The 17,882-nt window shown below is 33.5% G+C and overlaps 2 protein-coding genes across 8 annotated transcripts; one reads left to right on the forward strand and one right to left on the reverse strand.

Annotated features, from left to right (window-relative positions):
- The first annotated feature begins 4,701 nt into the window (after positions 1–4,701).
- On the forward strand, positions 4,702–9,755 carry LOC7471198 (tetraspanin-20). Its single transcript, XM_002301795.4, has 6 exons — positions 4,702–5,131; positions 5,740–5,839; positions 6,124–6,204; positions 6,297–6,401; positions 8,245–8,427; positions 9,352–9,755. Exons 1-6 carry the CDS (start codon positions 4,827–4,829, stop codon positions 9,421–9,423), a joined length of 846 nt encoding a protein of 281 aa, XP_002301831.1. The 5' UTR covers positions 4,702–4,826; the 3' UTR covers positions 9,424–9,755.
- Positions 9,756–11,588: 1,833 nt separating this feature from the next.
- LOC7459526 (uncharacterized) lies at positions 11,589–17,201 on the reverse strand. 7 transcript variants are annotated; one of them, XM_024594916.2, is made up of 6 exons: positions 17,022–17,201; positions 15,892–16,038; positions 15,254–15,333; positions 13,217–15,109; positions 12,554–12,707; positions 11,589–12,463 (listed from the first exon to the last, which is right to left on the reverse strand). In XM_024594916.2, exons 2-6 carry the CDS (start codon positions 16,028–16,030, stop codon positions 11,736–11,738), a joined length of 2,994 nt encoding a protein of 997 aa, XP_024450684.2. In that variant the 5' UTR covers positions 16,031–16,038; positions 17,022–17,201; the 3' UTR covers positions 11,589–11,735. The 7 variants fall into 7 exon arrangements, with proteins under 7 accessions (XP_024450684.2, XP_024450686.2, XP_024450683.2 ...); XM_024594918.2 differs by having other exon boundaries at positions 15,269–15,333; positions 15,892–16,041; positions 17,022–17,200; XM_024594915.2 differs by having other exon boundaries at positions 15,892–16,041; positions 17,022–17,200.
- Between the last annotated feature and the right edge of the window lie 681 nt (positions 17,202–17,882).

Here is a 17,882-nt window from a genome sequence, read left to right on the forward strand (position 1 = left end):
ACTTTTATTTTATTTCAATCAAGTATATTAACTTTGTATTTTTTATTGACATAAAATAAAATTCGAAGTACCAATGATAATTAAAAAAAAAACATTAGATGTCATCAAATAACATAAAAATTGACGAAAGGTGGACAAAAGTAGTTGATTGAAAGTTTTTAAGAAAGTTAGTGTATTCGAATTCAAAAAAAATTAAGTACATGTACTCAATTGAGAAAATATATAAAGTTAGTATGTTAGTAGTGCAATCATCCCAAAAATGAAATCATGTGACATTGACCAATATGCTTTGGGTTAATTGTGATATATGCACTTCCAAATCCAACCTTTCTCGAAATTAGTTTAATTAAATGAGTTGTTTTTTAATATTTGACGATAAAAAAATATTTCCGGATCAAATTTATTTTTTTTAACCAATTGAGATTTAGGCTGAAAAGACATAAAGTTTGAAACTTTTTAGATATTTTTTAAAATTATTTTAGCATCTCCATATAAAAATTATATCTGAAATATTTTAGTGAATGTTTATTACTATAGTGTAGTATGTTTTTCAAAAGACTTTTTAATTGAAATTATATTAAAATAATATTTTATTTTATTTTTTATATAAATATATCAAAATAATACATAAACATCTAAAATCATTATTTATTTAATATATTTTCATGCGAAAAGAAATTTGAAAAATAAATTTAAATGTAAAAACAAACACTATTTAAAAGGGATCGATGTAGTGTTTTGTCAACATGCCAGAGAGTAGTATAAAACCATTATTAGAACCTTATTTAATATTTTAAATCTTTGGGTTGAGATTAATCTTTTACATAGTATTAAAATTTTAATGACCAAATAGTTAGAGTTCAAATCTTATCATTCAATTTTATATAATTAAATTAACAAAATTAATCATAAAATAATGATAAATTTATGTACTAGCTTTCACTTTAAAAAATATATTAAAAAATAATATAAAACCGTTTTTGAGATTTCCTCTAGCAAACTCACTTTCAGATTTCTTAATTTAATTCCGGCCCGATCTAAAAAAATTTAATTATTAAAAAAATTAATATAACTCATCCCTTTTTTATTCCATCTTTGTAAGTAATAGTTTCTAATTTGTAATGTCAAAATAGTAAAAACAAAAAGTAAAGACAAAATAAACAATAAAGATTCATTTAGCTTATACACAATATCCGAAATAAAATCACACGTTGAGTTAATTATAATTTAATCCTTTTAATTCCTTGAATATATATATATATATATATATATATATATATATATATATATATATATTATTCTTTTCTCTCCTCAACTCCTTCTCTTCTCCTTCATGCTCAGGTATGTCTTCTTCTCCTTTCTTCTTTTTTCTTCTTAATTTTTTTTATTTAGTATACTTTACGAATTTATTTATTTTTCTTCTTAGCTTCACTTGCAACTACGTTAAGATAAGATTTTTTTGTTTCATGTTTTTTTCACTATATTTGTTTTTTATTTTATTTTTAATTGTTTTTGTTCTTAATAATTGTATGAATGTTGTTGTATGATTTTTTTTTCATATGAGATCAATTTTTAGTTGATTTATTTGTAGGATTTTTAAATTTTTTTCATATGAAATTTTTTAGTTGAATTTATTTGTTGCAAATTTGTTTGAGTTGATTTTCTTCTTCTTTTTTCCAAGCATTTTGAGTATTATAGAGTGTTGATTTATATTAATTTAATTATTTATAGTTTTGTAAAATAGATTTTTTTTAATATTTTTAAATAATTACAGACGGAATTACATATGGTATTTTGCTGAGGGAAATACCGACAGAATGAAGCAGGTAATTTTTTTTTTGCTCGCTTTTTTCATCAATAAATCCATCGGTAATAAAATTTTTTTTATTACAAACGGACTTACCGACGGACAAAAAATTACCTACGCAGATTCACCGACAAAGCATTTTCGTCGGTGATTTCGTTGGTAAATTAATTACCAACGGAATGATAGTGCAAATACCGACGGAAAATTCCTTTGGTAAATCTAAAGATTGTGGTAGTGTGCGCGCGCGTGTATAACCTTTATATTTTTAATATATCTATAACTTTCATCAGTTTTATATTATTTTCAATTTATTTAATTTTCTTTTGTTTTAAGAAACAAAAACGAAAAAAAGAGAAAGTAATTTTTGAAATAAAATACTTTTGAGATATCATTTCCCGCATTGTTATAAAACGCAAATTGACCTAATAAGTCAGTTTGAGACCTTGCCAACTTGAGGTTTGGACTGATTTGAGTTGAAGAAAAAATAGGTTAAGACGACCAGGTGGACCCTTGACCTAGGTAAAACTTGGTCCTTGTTTCGTTGATTATTTTTTTATTAAAATGATATCATTTTAATCCTTTTAAAAAAAAACTTTTATGGGTCAATCTTGATTAATCTTTCTGATTTGTGACTCAAGCCTTATCTAAGGTTGGACATCTATTATGATTTTATAACTATGCATCATATACATTTGCCAAATTTGCAAAATTAAAAAAAAATACAAAAAAAATACTACAATGGAAGGGAAAAACATTAGGGCTATAGACTCGTATTACTATTTACTACTACAATGTGATTACATTTTTACCTTTTCCATTAAAAAAAAAAACCAATGAACTTACATTTAAGGGTAATCCAATCTTTGCATGTAATCCATTAGTCATTATGAAATTACCTAGGGCAACTCTTCTTTTTGAATTTTTTTGCATAGTTAATTTATTGGATTACTTTTAGAAAGAAAAAAAAATAATAAGCTAAACACTAAAATGGCGATCATGCCTTTAAAAAGCAAAAATGAATAAATAGTTTCCACAAGGCTTTTTGTTTTTCACTAAGATTTTTTATATATATTTATGTTAACTTGAGGTCAATTTAGTCTTTTACTAAGTATAAGGTATTTTTATATATATATAAAAAGGTTGTGGATGTGTTCATAGCGAGTACTAGATGCTCCATCGTATTTGAGCGACGCGTGTGGATGATTCTAGTGGTTAACTATTAATAGGTCCCAACGACATCTTCCTTCCATGGCGGTGCATGTGGCATTCTGACTTTTGATCTTGTGTCAATTGTTTTTTCTCTCTCCCTACCTCAGTTTTCGTGCATGCCACCTTGAAATTTCAAAATAGTCAATCAATTTGTATTTCATCCGGATTTGATCCTTATTTTTTTATTTGAAATGGTTTATAGATTTGAAATTATTTTTCAATTTCATCTTCTTTTTGTGTCAAATTTGGTTCTCAATCTTTGGATTTTTATTTATTGTGTTTTAGATAAGTTTTTGAATTGAAGTTTTTTTTTACGATTTCATCCACCTTCAATTTTTTTCTTATATGATTTGATCCTCATTATTTTTTTCTTTACAAATTTTTTTAATTACTTTTTTTTTCAAGATTTGATACTTCAAAATTAAATTGGTTGGAAATTGAGCTTTTTAATTAGACCAGGGTCTAAGATTTTGCTAGTTGCAAGTTTGAAAGATTAACCTAATTTTAGGAGATTCACACTGGTTTACATGATTTTTTTTATTTCTTTTTTTCATGCTAATATTCTTTCAGTTTTATCATTCAATATTTATTTATTTTCAATATCACCCTCCGTTAAATTTTTATTTGTCATATTTGGTAATCATTTTTTTTATTTCTATTTGTTTTTGTTTTAAATGGTTTTAAAATTTTAAGCATTTTCATGATTTCATCCTCCTTCAATTTATTTTCCGATGTGATTTGATCCTCTTTCTTTTATGTTGCAATTATGTTTTATTTGACAAATATTTTAGAATTTCATCTTACAACATTAAATTGACTGGGAATTAACTTTTTAGATTAAACTTGCTAGAATTTCATGGGTTGTGAGTTGGAATAGTTAACCTCGGTAGGAAATTCACATTGACTTGCTTTTTTTTTTCTCTTTTTTTTTAACTGGTATTGTTTTGGTTTCATACTTCGGCATTTATGTATGTCTTAAACTTTTTCTCCATTCTTTAATCGGACCCGGGGTTAGTTGAGACTCAGTCGAGTTAGTTGAGACTCAGTCAAGGCCTAATCGAGAAGGGAATAAGAAAAGAAAAAACAAAGACATAGATTTTCCAACAAGTTAACTCATTGTTATTGTATTCATTGCTTGAGTCATTGATTTCGCGGGTTAGCTCGAGTCAATATAGCGTTTCATCATCTTTTCATTTCACACTTTAAACTTTTTTTGAATGTCCATTCTTTCATGTTTGTTGGTTGTTTCACAATGTCAATGCCATATTCTTTTCATAATCAGATTGTTGTTTGAATAGGCTGATAATTTCTTTTCTATTTCATCAAGTCACTCTAATATTTTTTTTTTACCAAGATTAATTTGATCTTATATATTTGTTGAATTTCTTATTTTCATTTCAAATATTTTATCATGTACATAAAAAAATATTGGTGATAAAATATTTTTTAATATAATAGTAGGGTTTTGAACCGACACGCGCTGGATTAGTTTAGATCCCGTTTGGCATTTGCAAAAATTTGTTTTTTTTTTTTAAATTAATTTTATTTTATATTTAAATTATTTTAATATATTGATGTAAATTTTTTTTTTAATATATTTATAAAAAAAAAATACATAAAAAAAAATACATCCACTAACTTATATCTATTTTTAAAACTAAAAGCACTACTAACTTATAATTACCCAATAAATTTCAAAAATCACTTTTACTTTTTCCACGGAACATAAAAATAAATTCTCCAAAAATCTACAATCTTTCACCACCATTTCTCTGCTCCGAGCAAATCCTCGTTAGGGTTTGGAAAAAAAATGGAACGCAATTGCTGCCATGTACCATTAGCATTCGTCCTAAAACTCTTGAATTTCCTTCAAGCATTTATCGGAATTTCAATAATTATTTACTCATTTTGGATGCTTGATCAATGGAACAACAAAGTCCCCGTCTTTCCACCTTCTGCTCCTTCTCCAGATTCTTCGTTTTCCTCTTCTTCTCTCTTGCTTTTGCCGGGCTCTGAGTCTCACTCGATTCGGGATCTTGTCTTCTCCGATGTGGTTCCTCGGTTTGAAAACGGGCTCGACTTCGACTTGAATTCCTTCCAGCTTCCGGCTCCTTGGTAATTTCGATTTTCTTTCTTAATTTTACTAGTAATTGCTTTGGATTTAATGATTTTTTCGTGTGTGATTTGATTGGTTTGGTTTAGGGTTTTGAATTGCGTGATTTTATGTAATTAATATAAAAGGAAGGATTTTTAATGCTTAGGGTTTTGAATTTTGTGATTTTTTGTAATTAATATAAAAGGAAGGATATTTAATGTTTTTTTTTTTGTTTTTGGTTCCTTGGGAGGCCCGTTAAGCATTGTGCTATACAACGGGGTAGCCCTGACCTGATTACACAATAATCAATTGAACTAGAGTCACTGGGAATAGAACCTGCTTCACTGAAGGAATTTTAGGCTTGTTGCATTCAGTAGCTTTCAATTTTGGTTAGATTGATCTCTGCTGTAATTTTATCTTGGATTTTTTTTAACTGATTTTTGTGTGTGTGAATCATGAGTGATTTTATAAGATTCATATTGTGTGGAATGGCCCGCATGATTTTTTGCATTAATTCTGCTAAATCGTGAGTGTTTTTGTGGTTGTTGTGGCTAAACGTGTGGCATTTGAGGGACCTGCACGGAGGGTGTTAATTCTCTCACTCTCTCTCTCTCTCTTTTTATGGCAGGTTCATCTACTCTTTTATGGGAGTGGGCGTTATATTGTGTTGCATTACCTTCATCGGCTGTATTGCAGCTGAATCCATTAATGGCTGTTGCCTTTGCTTTGTATCCGACATATATTCACCGCACTCTGTTTATTTATTTCCACTTTTTTTCACTAACAAAGGCTCTGCAGATACTTTGAGTTGCTTCAACTTAAAAATAACATAATATTCCTTCTTTTTTTTTTTTTTTTTACTTTATACTGGTAAAAGGATCAGACCGAAAATACAAAACACAAAAAAACTTTTACGGTTTCATTATTCTTACGAGTCAAACTGGCAGCCTATAACATATAATTTGTGGTCTGCACTCACTTAACTTGTTTACCTTGACCTAATCAATTTCAGTACACAATACTCAAAATTGTATTCATTCTGCTAGAAGCAGCCTTGGTTGCATTCATTGCAATTGATCGTCGTTGGGAAAAGGTAATTTATTTTTCTTTTAATAAAGATGCAGGTTGGCAGTTTCATTCCTTTGTACATGTAACTTAAAACTCCTTTGGGTTACTCTGTTACAGGATCTTCCATTTGATCCAACTGGAGAACTGCAGAGCCTTCGTATTTTCGTTGAAGAAAATGTTGATATATGTAAATGGGTTGGTATCACAGTGCTCATAATTCAGGTATGTTCCACAGTGATTTATAAACGAGAATTCTGTCACATCTTTGAAAATAAGTCAGTTCCACAATCATGATCCAGAAGTGAAGTTTTGCAAATTAAAGATGCTGGTCCTGCTATGTATATATTTTTATTCCGTGAGTTTCAAATTTTGCGCTTTAAAAACTTTAATCACAACTTTAAAAAAAAATGATATGTTACATGCATGTAAAATGAAGGAGATGAAAACATTATCAAGATCAAAAGATTTTGTGAAACATGTAAAATGAGTTACTTTCGTCGGAAACTAGGTAAACAAATCTAGTCCTTTTTTCCCCCCTCAAGTATATTGAAAAATATCTAAATAATCCTAATATCAAGATTGCTTCTTCCTTTTGACGTGTCTTCTTGTGCCCAGTGGAAACAAGTTAATCATCTGTTTAAATTCAAGTGAAAATTTACTGAAATAAAGAAGACGAGAAAAATATTCAAATGAAATCAGTGGATAATGAGGTGCACAAGGACTGAATTTTGATGCAGGCAGGCTCTCTATCATTTTTCCATGTACTGAATATGAGCAGCTCAATGACAACCTATCTTTATTGTCCAGACAATTGAGATTTATTTTTGTTTTGCTAAATTTATTGCCATTGGGACCTCCATGATCCTGTCATTTCAATCCGAGACGCTATCTGCCTTCCACACACTGGCCACCTGAAGCAAAGGAGCTGTAAACTGTGCACTTAGAATTTGATGGGATTAACTACTCTTAAAATTATGCATAGTTCATGGATTTTCCATTGAAATGCATGTCATCCTAGAATCCATCAAGTTATGTAAGAGTGAATATATTTTAATCTCAATTAGTCATATAAGATCCTATTGTTCTACCCTTGTAATGGTGCCACACATCCAGAGTCAAACTGTGAAATCTTTTCCTGGTCAGGGGTGCTAATTCCTACCACCGGTGCCTCATAGATAAACGAGTCAAACATTTGTTAGAGCCTAGAGGCCTACTTTCTCCTAGCAAGGTAGAAGTTCTTTGCCCGGAGAAGGGCCGATTGAGAGAAGATATTTTTTTCCAGACTAAGCGTTAAAGAAACCAGAGAGGAAAGGGTGCAATTACTGTAAGAACAACAATATGTGTGTTCTTTTCATTCATACTTGTGCATTTTATATCAATAGCGGGTTGCATGTGAAACTATAATTCACGGCAATAAAATATAATGGTTCTCCACAGTCAGGAAGTTATCTTGAGGGACCAAAAGTATGAGTCCATCATTAATGAATCTTTTTGTCCAGCCATTTTTAGAAAAGATGAACCCACTGAATGCCTCAATGACCACAGTTGGGGATCAGTCCTCAACATGCAGCCTGAAGGCCAAGCAAATGGTTTTCAGTGGCTTCTAGAATTAGGTCACTCTGCTTAGTTGTTTTTTTTTTGTTGAATTTATTTCTTCGGAGTATTTAAATTGAAGAACAAGAAAAATTGATTATGCTCTGTGCTGGTATTTAATTTAGTGAGATGCTAGAAATATGATCATATTCTCTACTGTGATTTTTTCTCAACAATTTTTTTTTGCATCAAGGGAAATGAAAGTGTACTTTAATTGCTATAGGAGATCCAAAGAAGGAAGGCCAACCACTAATAGTTTTGAAGTCAAAAACTGGATGACATTATTCTAGATATCTATTTCTTATAAAGGAAGATATCAACTCTTTTTCACAATATAAATGCCTTTTCACTTGTAGTATATTTTTATAAAGATTCTATATATTTCCTTGATATTTTACTAGGAACCATGGGCATGGAATATTGATGATTTCACAACTGCTTTTTCTAATTCTATCTTTGGTATTAATTCCAGGCACTAGCTCTGTTACTAGCAATGATTCTGCGAGCTATGGTTTCCACTCGGAGAAATGAGTTTGATGAGGATGATTTTGAGAATGTTAGAGGTAGAACTAGGGAGCCACTCCTAAACCAGTCAGGCCAAACATTTAGTCCAGGGACTCATTCAGACATCTGGACCTCACGGATGAGAGAGAAGGTATTTTTCATTTAGACACATTGTACATAAATTGAAAATTCTATAGTTAAGAGCACACGTTTGGCTTTCTGTTACTTATTTTAATCTGGTTGACTGGCATATATATGCTTAAGTGAAAAGGAGGTGGTTTGCATGATGCTTGGCCAATGTGCTATCACAGTTTTACTTGAGCATATGTTAAGATTTGCAACAACTAATAACAGTTGCCTTGTTGATGACTATGTAAATCAGCTGCTTTTTATAACCATTGGAACTGGGAGCTGTAGCATTGCTAAATGAAATGTTGTAGCAGTAATGATTGCTGATAGTAGCTTTGAAAATGTAACTTTCTAGCGGTAATAAGTGCTGATCGTTGAAAGTTCACTAAACCAGGATGAAATCAAAGTGGGCAGTGTTGTTTGATTGATGAAATTTTTTAGCAAACTAATTGCTTTGATTTCGCTCTTGCTCTCAAGCAGAGAAGACTGGCTAGTAATTGTATAATTATTTTTTATTGAAACAAAATCCGCATTTCGTGTACGTAAAACAACCAGCTATTAAACTTAGTTTTTCTCGTATTTTAAGTGTTAACCCTTTATTACTGTATTATTAACTTTACTATTAAAATCTATAATATATAAATAATTAGCCTTTAAATCATTGGTTATGCTATTCCAATGAATAACATAACATTAATATATAACGGGTTTGTTATATGATTATTTTGTACTTTTATGTAAAAAATAAAAAATAAAAAAATATTGGATTGGGATGATGAGCAATCATGTAGATTACAAATTAATGTTGTTATGGATATTAAGCTGATTGAACATCTCAAGGCATTCATGCATTTCGTGCTGAACTTAGTCAGCTTTCTTCACATATTAAAAATCTACTTGTTTGTTGATTGAACTTCTGATGGCATTCATGCATTTTGTGGTGCAGTATGGGTTGAGCACTGGAGATAAACCCAATCTACTTAATCAGAATGCATCAATGAGCACGAAATCCAAGTAATGAAGATCAGAAAAGTTTCTGTCTCACAAGGTGGGAAGAAGGACACCAAAGTATAGACTCGTTGTCTCGCCTCTTACTGACGTACATATAATTGCCTTTTAGTTGTTTTTTCTTGAGCTTTTCTGGAGGAAGTTGTGATATGTATAGGTCCTTAGAAGCTCCCGTGCACGTCGATTTGTACTGATTGGGGAAAACATACTTCGTAAGGTAAAAGCTTTTCATTTTGTGTTGCTATTATGCTCTCACTTCTCAGTGTCCTCATGTGTGGTTTGTTAATTGTTGTACACATTTGCTGAAATAATACATTGTGTGTTTATTCAATGTGTTAAAAACACCCATGTTATCCTCGCTAGTTTATACTCTGTGATCACCTCAACCAAATAATTATAAGCTAAAATGATTAGAGATGTAGAAATTTTTGTAGAACCCTGAATGGGTTGTGCTTATATTTGTTTGGTAGTTTGTTGAGATGTGATTGAAACTGTGTTTTGTTCTAACCATTAATTTTTTTAAAAAATGTTTGGCTAATCAACACCTTATAGTTTTGCATTTTGCATAGATTTTACTGAAAATTCTCTATTAAAAACCTTGTTTATGAAAAAACTATATCATCTATTTTTTCAATCCGCAATCTCCGCAATGCAAAACACAAACTTTTATGCAAGTGGAAGTGTGTTGAGTGGACATATGAAACAGACTTATGGGATCTGCCTGCTGCAAGAAGTGTTTTGGTGGATCCAAGGGATTACGGAAATCTCTTTCTGTAGATTTCCTCTGTCAACATCTGTTTTAGAGATCAGAGCCACAGATGCTCCTCTCTCTGCCTCATAGGTACTCCAAGCTCTTCTAATTTATCCATAGATACCGCTGTAAGTCACGTGATCTGTACCTGTTCATTAATTTTGTCAAAAAATGTCCTTGTCTTGCATCAAGTTTTTCTCTCTTCACCCTCACAGAGACTTGAAAAAAAAAGTGTTATTTTCGTAGTATACCATGTTTTTTTCACTCCGTAATAGAACCAAAATATCTTTAATTACATATAATTCTTTTTATAAATAACGATATTAGATGTTGCCTTTATATTTATATTCAGAAACTATATATAGCTATTTAAAAAAAAATAATCATATTTACGTAGTTTTTAAGGATAGCTATTTTTAAAAATTAAAATTTTACAGGCAGGCCATGGGACCTCTCTTCTATTGGCTCTATTTTATAAGCTTAACAGCTGAAGATTTTTGGCTGGTAACAGTAGATTCCAAGTACACACTGGCTTGTGTCAGCCATCATGGAATATTCTCCCCCTCTTTTTTTCTTTTAATTTATTGGTGTTATGACTTATGAAGTGTATCGTACTCATAGTAGTTCAATGCTGAGTCGATCGAACAACTGAAATTGTATATTTGGTATTGTGTTAAAAATGTTTTTTTATTTGAAAATATATTAAAATATAATTTTACATGTTAAACATATTGCTAAAAAAACAAATCAATTTGATAGAAATTTGCTCACTTTCTTTCATCAGTAGCTGTTAAATCTGCCGTGATTTGATGAGCTGATCAGAGAAACTTGCAAAATAGAATCCTGTATGAGTTTGAGTTCCTAGTTGAAGTAACAAAAAAAACACAAAATTGATATAAACAAGTTTTAAACACTTCAGTTTCCCTGATTAAACCTGATTGGTATATCACAAAATCATTTTAATGATTTTATTTTAATAAAAAAACAATCTACTCAAACACCGAGTCCATTTCTTTACCGAGTCAAGCCAGATCTGACAACTTCGCTATTTTTAATTGAATTTTAATTTGGACTCGGTTACATGTCCATTCTACATTTCAAACAATGATACTCTACAATTTTGATGATAAATTAATTTATAACCTTATCACAAATTTATTGTTGATTTATAGTATAAATGAACACCTCAAGCCAACTTAACCATATCCCTCTTTACTGGATTTAAACGCTAGCATTTATTTAAATAATAAAAGATGAGTAGAAGGGATTGATTCATGAGAGACCACATTAAGAAAATTATGTAGAGAGAATTCTGAGCTTAACAACTCATCTTCAATGGTCAGTAGCAGTACAATTCCACTAAAACCTCACACAACAGGATATCTTCGATGGACCATCAGCAGCTATCAAAAAGTGAACTCACATTTGCCAAATAGCACATATTTATTTACTAATTTAGGCACTTACAGGTATTGAACAAATAAGGTGGGGGGATCCTCATTGTTGAAATTCAATTACACAAATAGATAGCTTGATGCAATAAATAGGGAAAAAAGAGTTAAAAAGCCTCATCACATCCTACCTGCGAAATCAATGACAGTCTCCTCAACAAGTTCATCCAGCAGCTTTCCTTCTATTTCGTTCTGTAAAGTATCTAACTCCACTCTCATCTTATCTATCCACCCTTTCCCTACCACCTCCTTCCTCACCACCATCTCCACCACCAGGCTGTTGCTGTCCCCACCACCATCCCCAGAAGCACATCTCACATCACTACAAAACCATTCCTTCATCTGAGCCCACACGTATTCAGCTACCATGGGTTGTGCATCCTCTACCAACCTGTTTTGTACCCCACTGCTCGTCATAGCCCTTGTGCTCCTGTCTGATCCATGACCTGTGATTTCAACAAGTGCTGCATTCACACTGTCAAATACAAGTTTCTGATTCGATCGTCTCTGCCTTCGCTTTGCCTCGTGCAAAAGCTCCTTGTCATTTGGATTTGCGTATTTGTCTCTCAATGATGGGTCCAATGGGCTTTCAGGTGAATGCCATCTGGAAAAAAATGAATCTAATTGCACTTCGCAATCAAGGCCAGCTGCTGTTAGTAGAGTTTGGACAAAGGAAAACCAGTACTTTTCATCTTCCTCAGCACCCAAGGAGACCGGAGAGGGAGTGGGTTTTAGTGGATAAGAACTAGCTGTCTCCGCACAAGAATTATCCCATGTTAGGGTTCGAGCTACTGATTCTATAGGTGGTGATTTACCAATCAAGTTAGACTTAAGAGGCACCTCTATTCCTGCATTAAAGAAAAATTTCATATGATCTGACTAGGAACTTGGCAAGTGTACAGGAAATTTCTCAAAAGTTCCTAAAATGGGATATTTACCTCTACAATCTGGCTTCTGTATCAAGCCAGAAGCCTCCAGAATTGCGTTGTCATCCTCTTCAAATGGGGGTTCTAAAACTGAGATTGGACTTGGCTGATCCTGATTCTCATTCATATTCCCAGGCACCACAGGCTTTGTTACAGATAGCCCTCCCTGCAAAAAGTTGTAAAATGAATATCAGATCAACAGACATTTAGAAAGAAAGAAATGATATTCAACTGGGAGTGGCAACTGGGAAGTATAAATCCAGAAAAAAAATGTATTATGACATTGCTGCATTGCTTAAAATAGGATCACGTAAAAAATGAAGATGTGTTCCATATTACACGGCAAGAGTACAGACTGTAAGACTTGTACTGTTTCATTTAAACATTATCAAAATTGATGCATTACGCACCAACCCAAACTCATTTCCTAGCCCACATGATGACTTGATTTGTACTGTCCAACCCCACAGCAATTAATCAACAAACTGTAAGAGGTAGGAAGTACAGGCTGGGATTTGACAATGGTAGTTAGGAAATACAGTAGTCATGTCTCTCGATCATGTTTCCATAAATTATCAACTGTAGACAAACCTTTTGATTTAATAACAACAGCAGCATGCATGATTAAAAGAGAACAAAAAACAGAGCAAAAGGACAGAAAGAAGATAGAACTACCTCATGAGAAACAATGTCTTGTTTTGTTTCCATGCTGATAAAATCTGGATAGGTATGTATGCCTGCTGACGCATGTAAACCATGAGATGAACAATTTTCATGGCCAGAGTTATTAGTACATTGAGCTGCACCATCACTAACTTTTTCAGTCAGAGGAATTGGTAAACTAGGGGTTTCAGGGATGGCAGACTGAAATTCATCTTTAGATTGACATGCAACAGATTTATCTTTACTTGGTTTCTTGTTCCTCGAGAAAAATAAACTAGAAACTTTCCCCTTCAGAGAAGATTTCACGCTCTTTGCCCTTGTCAGATCCTTCGGAACTTCAGTTTTGCCAGCATCAGGGGGTGAAACTTCAACATTGGGCCTAGCACCATGCACCGTGGTAGAGACAGGCAAAGACTTGGACCTTAGAAGAGTTCTAGGAGAATCAGCCGTGCCATCTTCCTTATTTAAATGACTAGTGATGCAAGAGGTAGATCCTCTTGGTTGTAGTTCCTTAATACTATCCTCTTCCTCAGCTCTCATAAATTTCTTTGTATCCGAAAGCGCAAGCATCTCCCCCAAAGTGCTAGAGCTTCTCCGGGCATTTTTTTGCTCCAGAGCTCTCCCATTTGATGCCATCATTGCCCATCTTTCAGAAAGTCGCTTCTTTGCTTCTCTGCAAACAGATGACTCTGGAGAACAAGATGCACGGCTGAAGGAGGAAGTGGAGTAGGGGCTATCAAACCTATTGATGTAATCCCATGAATGTCTAGAAGTTGGTGACATGATTTCCGTATCACTTAGATTTTCCACTGCATAGTCATTTACTGATTTGTTAAATGAACTGTCATCACCAGTGTAGCCATTGGAATACACGGAAGAAAGAAGAGTTTCATCCCTCCGGTGGCCCATCAGGTTTTCACGCATGTTCCGAGTGATCAACTTTGCCACCTCTCTTGGTTCCTGACCCTCAACATCTTCAGGTTCATCATAAAAATCTTCACCATGTAACATTCTTGGTGGTGATGAGGGAGGTGATACCAGAGCCTTGATGTCATGGATCTTCCCAGGGCTAGGTTTCAATACTACTATTCGAGTAGGTTGAGCAGGAGGATATTCAACAATCTTCTCATTGGGAAAGGCAGGAGAATATCCAAGATTGCTTTCCCACCCAGTAGCTTGCCCAGTATGTGCCTGTTGCTTTGTAGGTTTATCACTCTTCTTCCCTGGCCCAGCAAACCTTTCATTATCAACCACCTTAGAAGGCCTAAGAACTGTGATGTGCTTTGTCTCAGGAGATGGAGGCATAGATTGCATGTCATGCAGATGTTGAGAGAACAATGAATTTGGTTCCTGCAGAAACTTGAGGAATAAATCTTTATTGGAACTTAACACTTCTAGTGCATCTTGGAATTCCTTGGACTGGCGGCCCTTTTCATCTGTTGACAGACGTTTTGCTTCCATGAACTTCTGGCGAACAAGAGCCATCTTTTTTGTATTTACATTTTCATTGTGATTTCGTTTTTGAGGTGAACTGTGTCTCACCATTGTCTTTTGGGATTGCTGCCAGATTTCATAGACATCTTTGTATTCACTTTGCTCTTGGCACACGTGACCTTCACTAGGCATCTGCTTGTCCAAACAACTATGATCTTCATCCCAAGACTCCACAAATATCCCAGAGTGACTTAAAGAACGCCTCGAATAACCTCTAGAGTGGCTTCTTTGTGCATCAGCTGCAACAGGCTGTTGGTGAGGGAGGGAATCAAGTCCCATCAACTTGGCAACCAAATTGGGTGGATTATGCTTAGATTCCACTTCTTTGGACATTTCTTGGGCAATGAGTGTCTTCATAGGTGTTGCATTTGCTTTCTTATTCAAGGAGCTTCTCTTTAACTCAGATACAATCTGCAGACCATACAAAGATCAGTACACACTGTATTGTAGTATCCTATAATGCAGGTGTGAGAAATGCAGACAAGTTCTGCAAAGAATCTCTCCCTTCACTGGACTATGGTCAGTATTACAAATAAACAATTTCCAATAATTTACCATTTTATCCTCAACCTGATCTCCAAAGGGTACACTCAACATCCTTGCCACATCTGATTGACTCCTTGAGATTGAAGAACCTGCCAAACCACCATCTCCATGTCAGCAACAGTTGGCTTGACATAATATAATGCAAGATGCACCACCAACAATAATAGAAAAATAAACAGCCACCATTATTCCTACACAGGACAAGTTAGGAAGGATCTGCTCCTACGTAAAATAAAACAGGCATTCAGACCCAGTCAGGCCTGAAAGGTAATTATTCCTAACCATCTCCCGCAAACAAGTTAAAATGTAATGTGTTCCAGTGGTGCATGTAAGAGCTCCAATCGAATCGAGTTAAGCAAACCAGAAGGGGCAAATCGAGATTCTGTGATGGCTGGAAAAGACAGAATGCCCACAAAAGCAGACAACAACAGATGCAAAACATGCTAGATGACTCATTTATATTGCTTAAACACCCTGAATAACAAAACCGTAACAACAGATGACTGAAGCTGTTTGAATCAGCAAATTGCGAAGCAGTTAAAAAAATTAAAATCAACACCTACTAAAGCCAGGCAACAGCTGCTTGTCCGAAACGAGAATCTCAACTACAGAATTTCAAGCAAGAGCAATTTGGACAAAATAATCACCATCATGATGTGGCTTATCTGTGAGCAGCCTGTTTCCAGCGACCCCATTGCTTAAATCAAAAAGATTCACCATCCTGCCCAAGCATCCTGGAAATGGTTTCTCTATTTTCTGACCCTTTCTGTACTGCATCCCGTTCATCTCAACACCTACTGTAAAACACAATTCATCAGATCAATTGCCAGTTTAGCACCTCGTGAAAAAACAGAAACTCCAACTCTAAAACAAGACATCTGTTCAGAGACACAAAAAAGCACAGAGAGAAACAACATACTGCTAAAATGATTGCATTAACAGATTAAAGGGGAAAAACAAAAGTGGAGTTTCTAAAAAGTTAAACAGAAACCCCAAATCTTATTATTGTCAATGATTGCATAGGAAAGACATGACATGGAAATTACATAGGAAAGACAGGACATGAAGAAAGTAGCTTCTCCAAATCAGGCAAAGCCCTCTGCAGACTTAGATCAATCAGAACCAAATGACATCCGTTTTTATCAAAACTTGAACTCACTACTACCTACCCTTCCCCTTCTTATCCCTCTTTCTGCAGAAGTATGAGAGCTCAGAAGATACCACTAATGATTTGGATTTTGCAGTGAAAGAAAAGGAAATGGGCACGAGAATCAAGTAAATCAATAAAAGAAACCGCTTGTTAAGAAAGTAAAAGAATCCAAACAAATCAAAACAAAGAAGCCACCTTGATTTAAGAGAAAAGCAAACCAAAAAGACAGCTCTCTTTTACTGCAAACAATATTCCCTATTCCCATGTTCTGTCAATTTCTCCAATCAGTAACAAAAACAAAACAAAACCCATTTTTGTTTTGAAAAAAGTAATCAAGAACCCAATTCAGTCAAAAAAAATTGAAATTCAGTCAAAATTTTTGAAAAGGTATAGGTTATAAAGCTAATCAGCTTCCAAAAAAGCTTGACAGAGTCCATCCATTGCAGCCATTTTTTTTACAGAGCCGGAAAAGAAGAGCAAAGGGAGTTAAGAGAAAAGGAGAGATCAGAGAAAGGGAGGAAAAAGTAGAGAGGTGATGAACAGAAAAAAGTGATTGTGTGCTCTAAAAGAGCAGCAGCTGACACAATATAGAAAGAGAGTTCTTTAGAGAGAGACAGAGATAGAGACCTGGCAGACGGAATCTGACATTCCGGTGGAATGTGACCGGAGATTCGCGCTGTAGAGCAAGGATGATGTCACAGACACAGGCACAGCGTGTGATTTTAGCAGAGAGAAGGAAGAGACTTTGGTGTTTTGTTTTTTTGCTCACCGACTAGGAAGTGAGAGAGAAGGAAGGAAGTGTCGGACTTGAAATGGTTTCCTTAATTCTGATTTATTTACGCGTTTCGATTACGAGTTCGTTAACGTTCGATTTTACTTCGAAAATGTTTTTTTTTTTTCATTTTTAGAATAAAACAAATATTAAAAATAAGCTAACAAAAAATATTTTTAGCTAATCTAAAAGAATATATATATTTTAAACTCGTGTGACCGTGTCAAATAAAAAAAATACTTTTCCAAGCATCATTAATTCACAATATGATAACTTTTCTCGTATTAATTTTTAATAATGTCAAAAGGTGAAAAATAAAGAATCTACAGGACTACCCTTCTTATTCTTTTTTTTCTCTATTTTAATGATTTTTTTTCTTTTGATATGGAACATTGATTTTTAGTACTTCTTGTGTTAATTTGTAAAATTATTGTAGGCTAATTAATGAATTATCCTAGTTTTTTTTTTTTAACACATACAACTCGACTAATCCTACGGATTCTGAAGTTAACGATCATGTAAGCCTCCAGTAGCCATCATATTAGCAACCATAGAGCTCGAATCTAAAACCACATAGGAAACAAACTCTTTGATTTCCAAATTCTTACCGCTAGGTCACCTACTAGATGGTTAATTACCCTGGTTATTTGATTTGTAAATTGATGGTTAATACTTAATACAGTAAAACCAGAAAAAAAATATTTAATATAATATTA

This window comes from Populus trichocarpa, chromosome 2, assembly GCF_000002775.5.
Source record: "Populus trichocarpa isolate Nisqually-1 chromosome 2, P.trichocarpa_v4.1, whole genome shotgun sequence".
NCBI classification, from domain to species: domain Eukaryota; kingdom Viridiplantae; phylum Streptophyta; class Magnoliopsida; order Malpighiales; family Salicaceae; genus Populus; species Populus trichocarpa.

Bases quoted from the DNA above. Each gene is read 5' to 3' on its own strand.
- LOC7459526 (XM_024594916.2), bottom strand. From the start codon at position 16,030: ATGAACGGGATGCAGTACAGAAAGGGTCAGAAAATAGAGAAACCATTT. The intron at 15,110-15,253 runs GTAAATTATTGG...TATGGTCTGCAG, and splicing joins ATCAGGTTGAGGATAAAATG to ATTGTATCTGAGTTAAAGAG. The intron at 12,464-12,553 runs GTAAATATCCCA...TCTTTAATGCAG, and splicing joins ACAGAAGCCAGATTGTAGAG to GAATAGAGGTGCCTCTTAAG.
- LOC7471198 (XM_002301795.4), top strand. From the start codon at position 4,827: ATGGAACGCAATTGCTGCCATGTACCATTAGCATTCGTCCTAAAACTC. The intron at 6,205-6,296 runs GTAATTTATTTT...ACTCTGTTACAG, and splicing joins TTGATCGTCGTTGGGAAAAG to GATCTTCCATTTGATCCAAC. The intron at 8,428-9,351 runs GTATTTTTCATT...TTTGTGGTGCAG, and splicing joins CCTCACGGATGAGAGAGAAG to TATGGGTTGAGCACTGGAGA.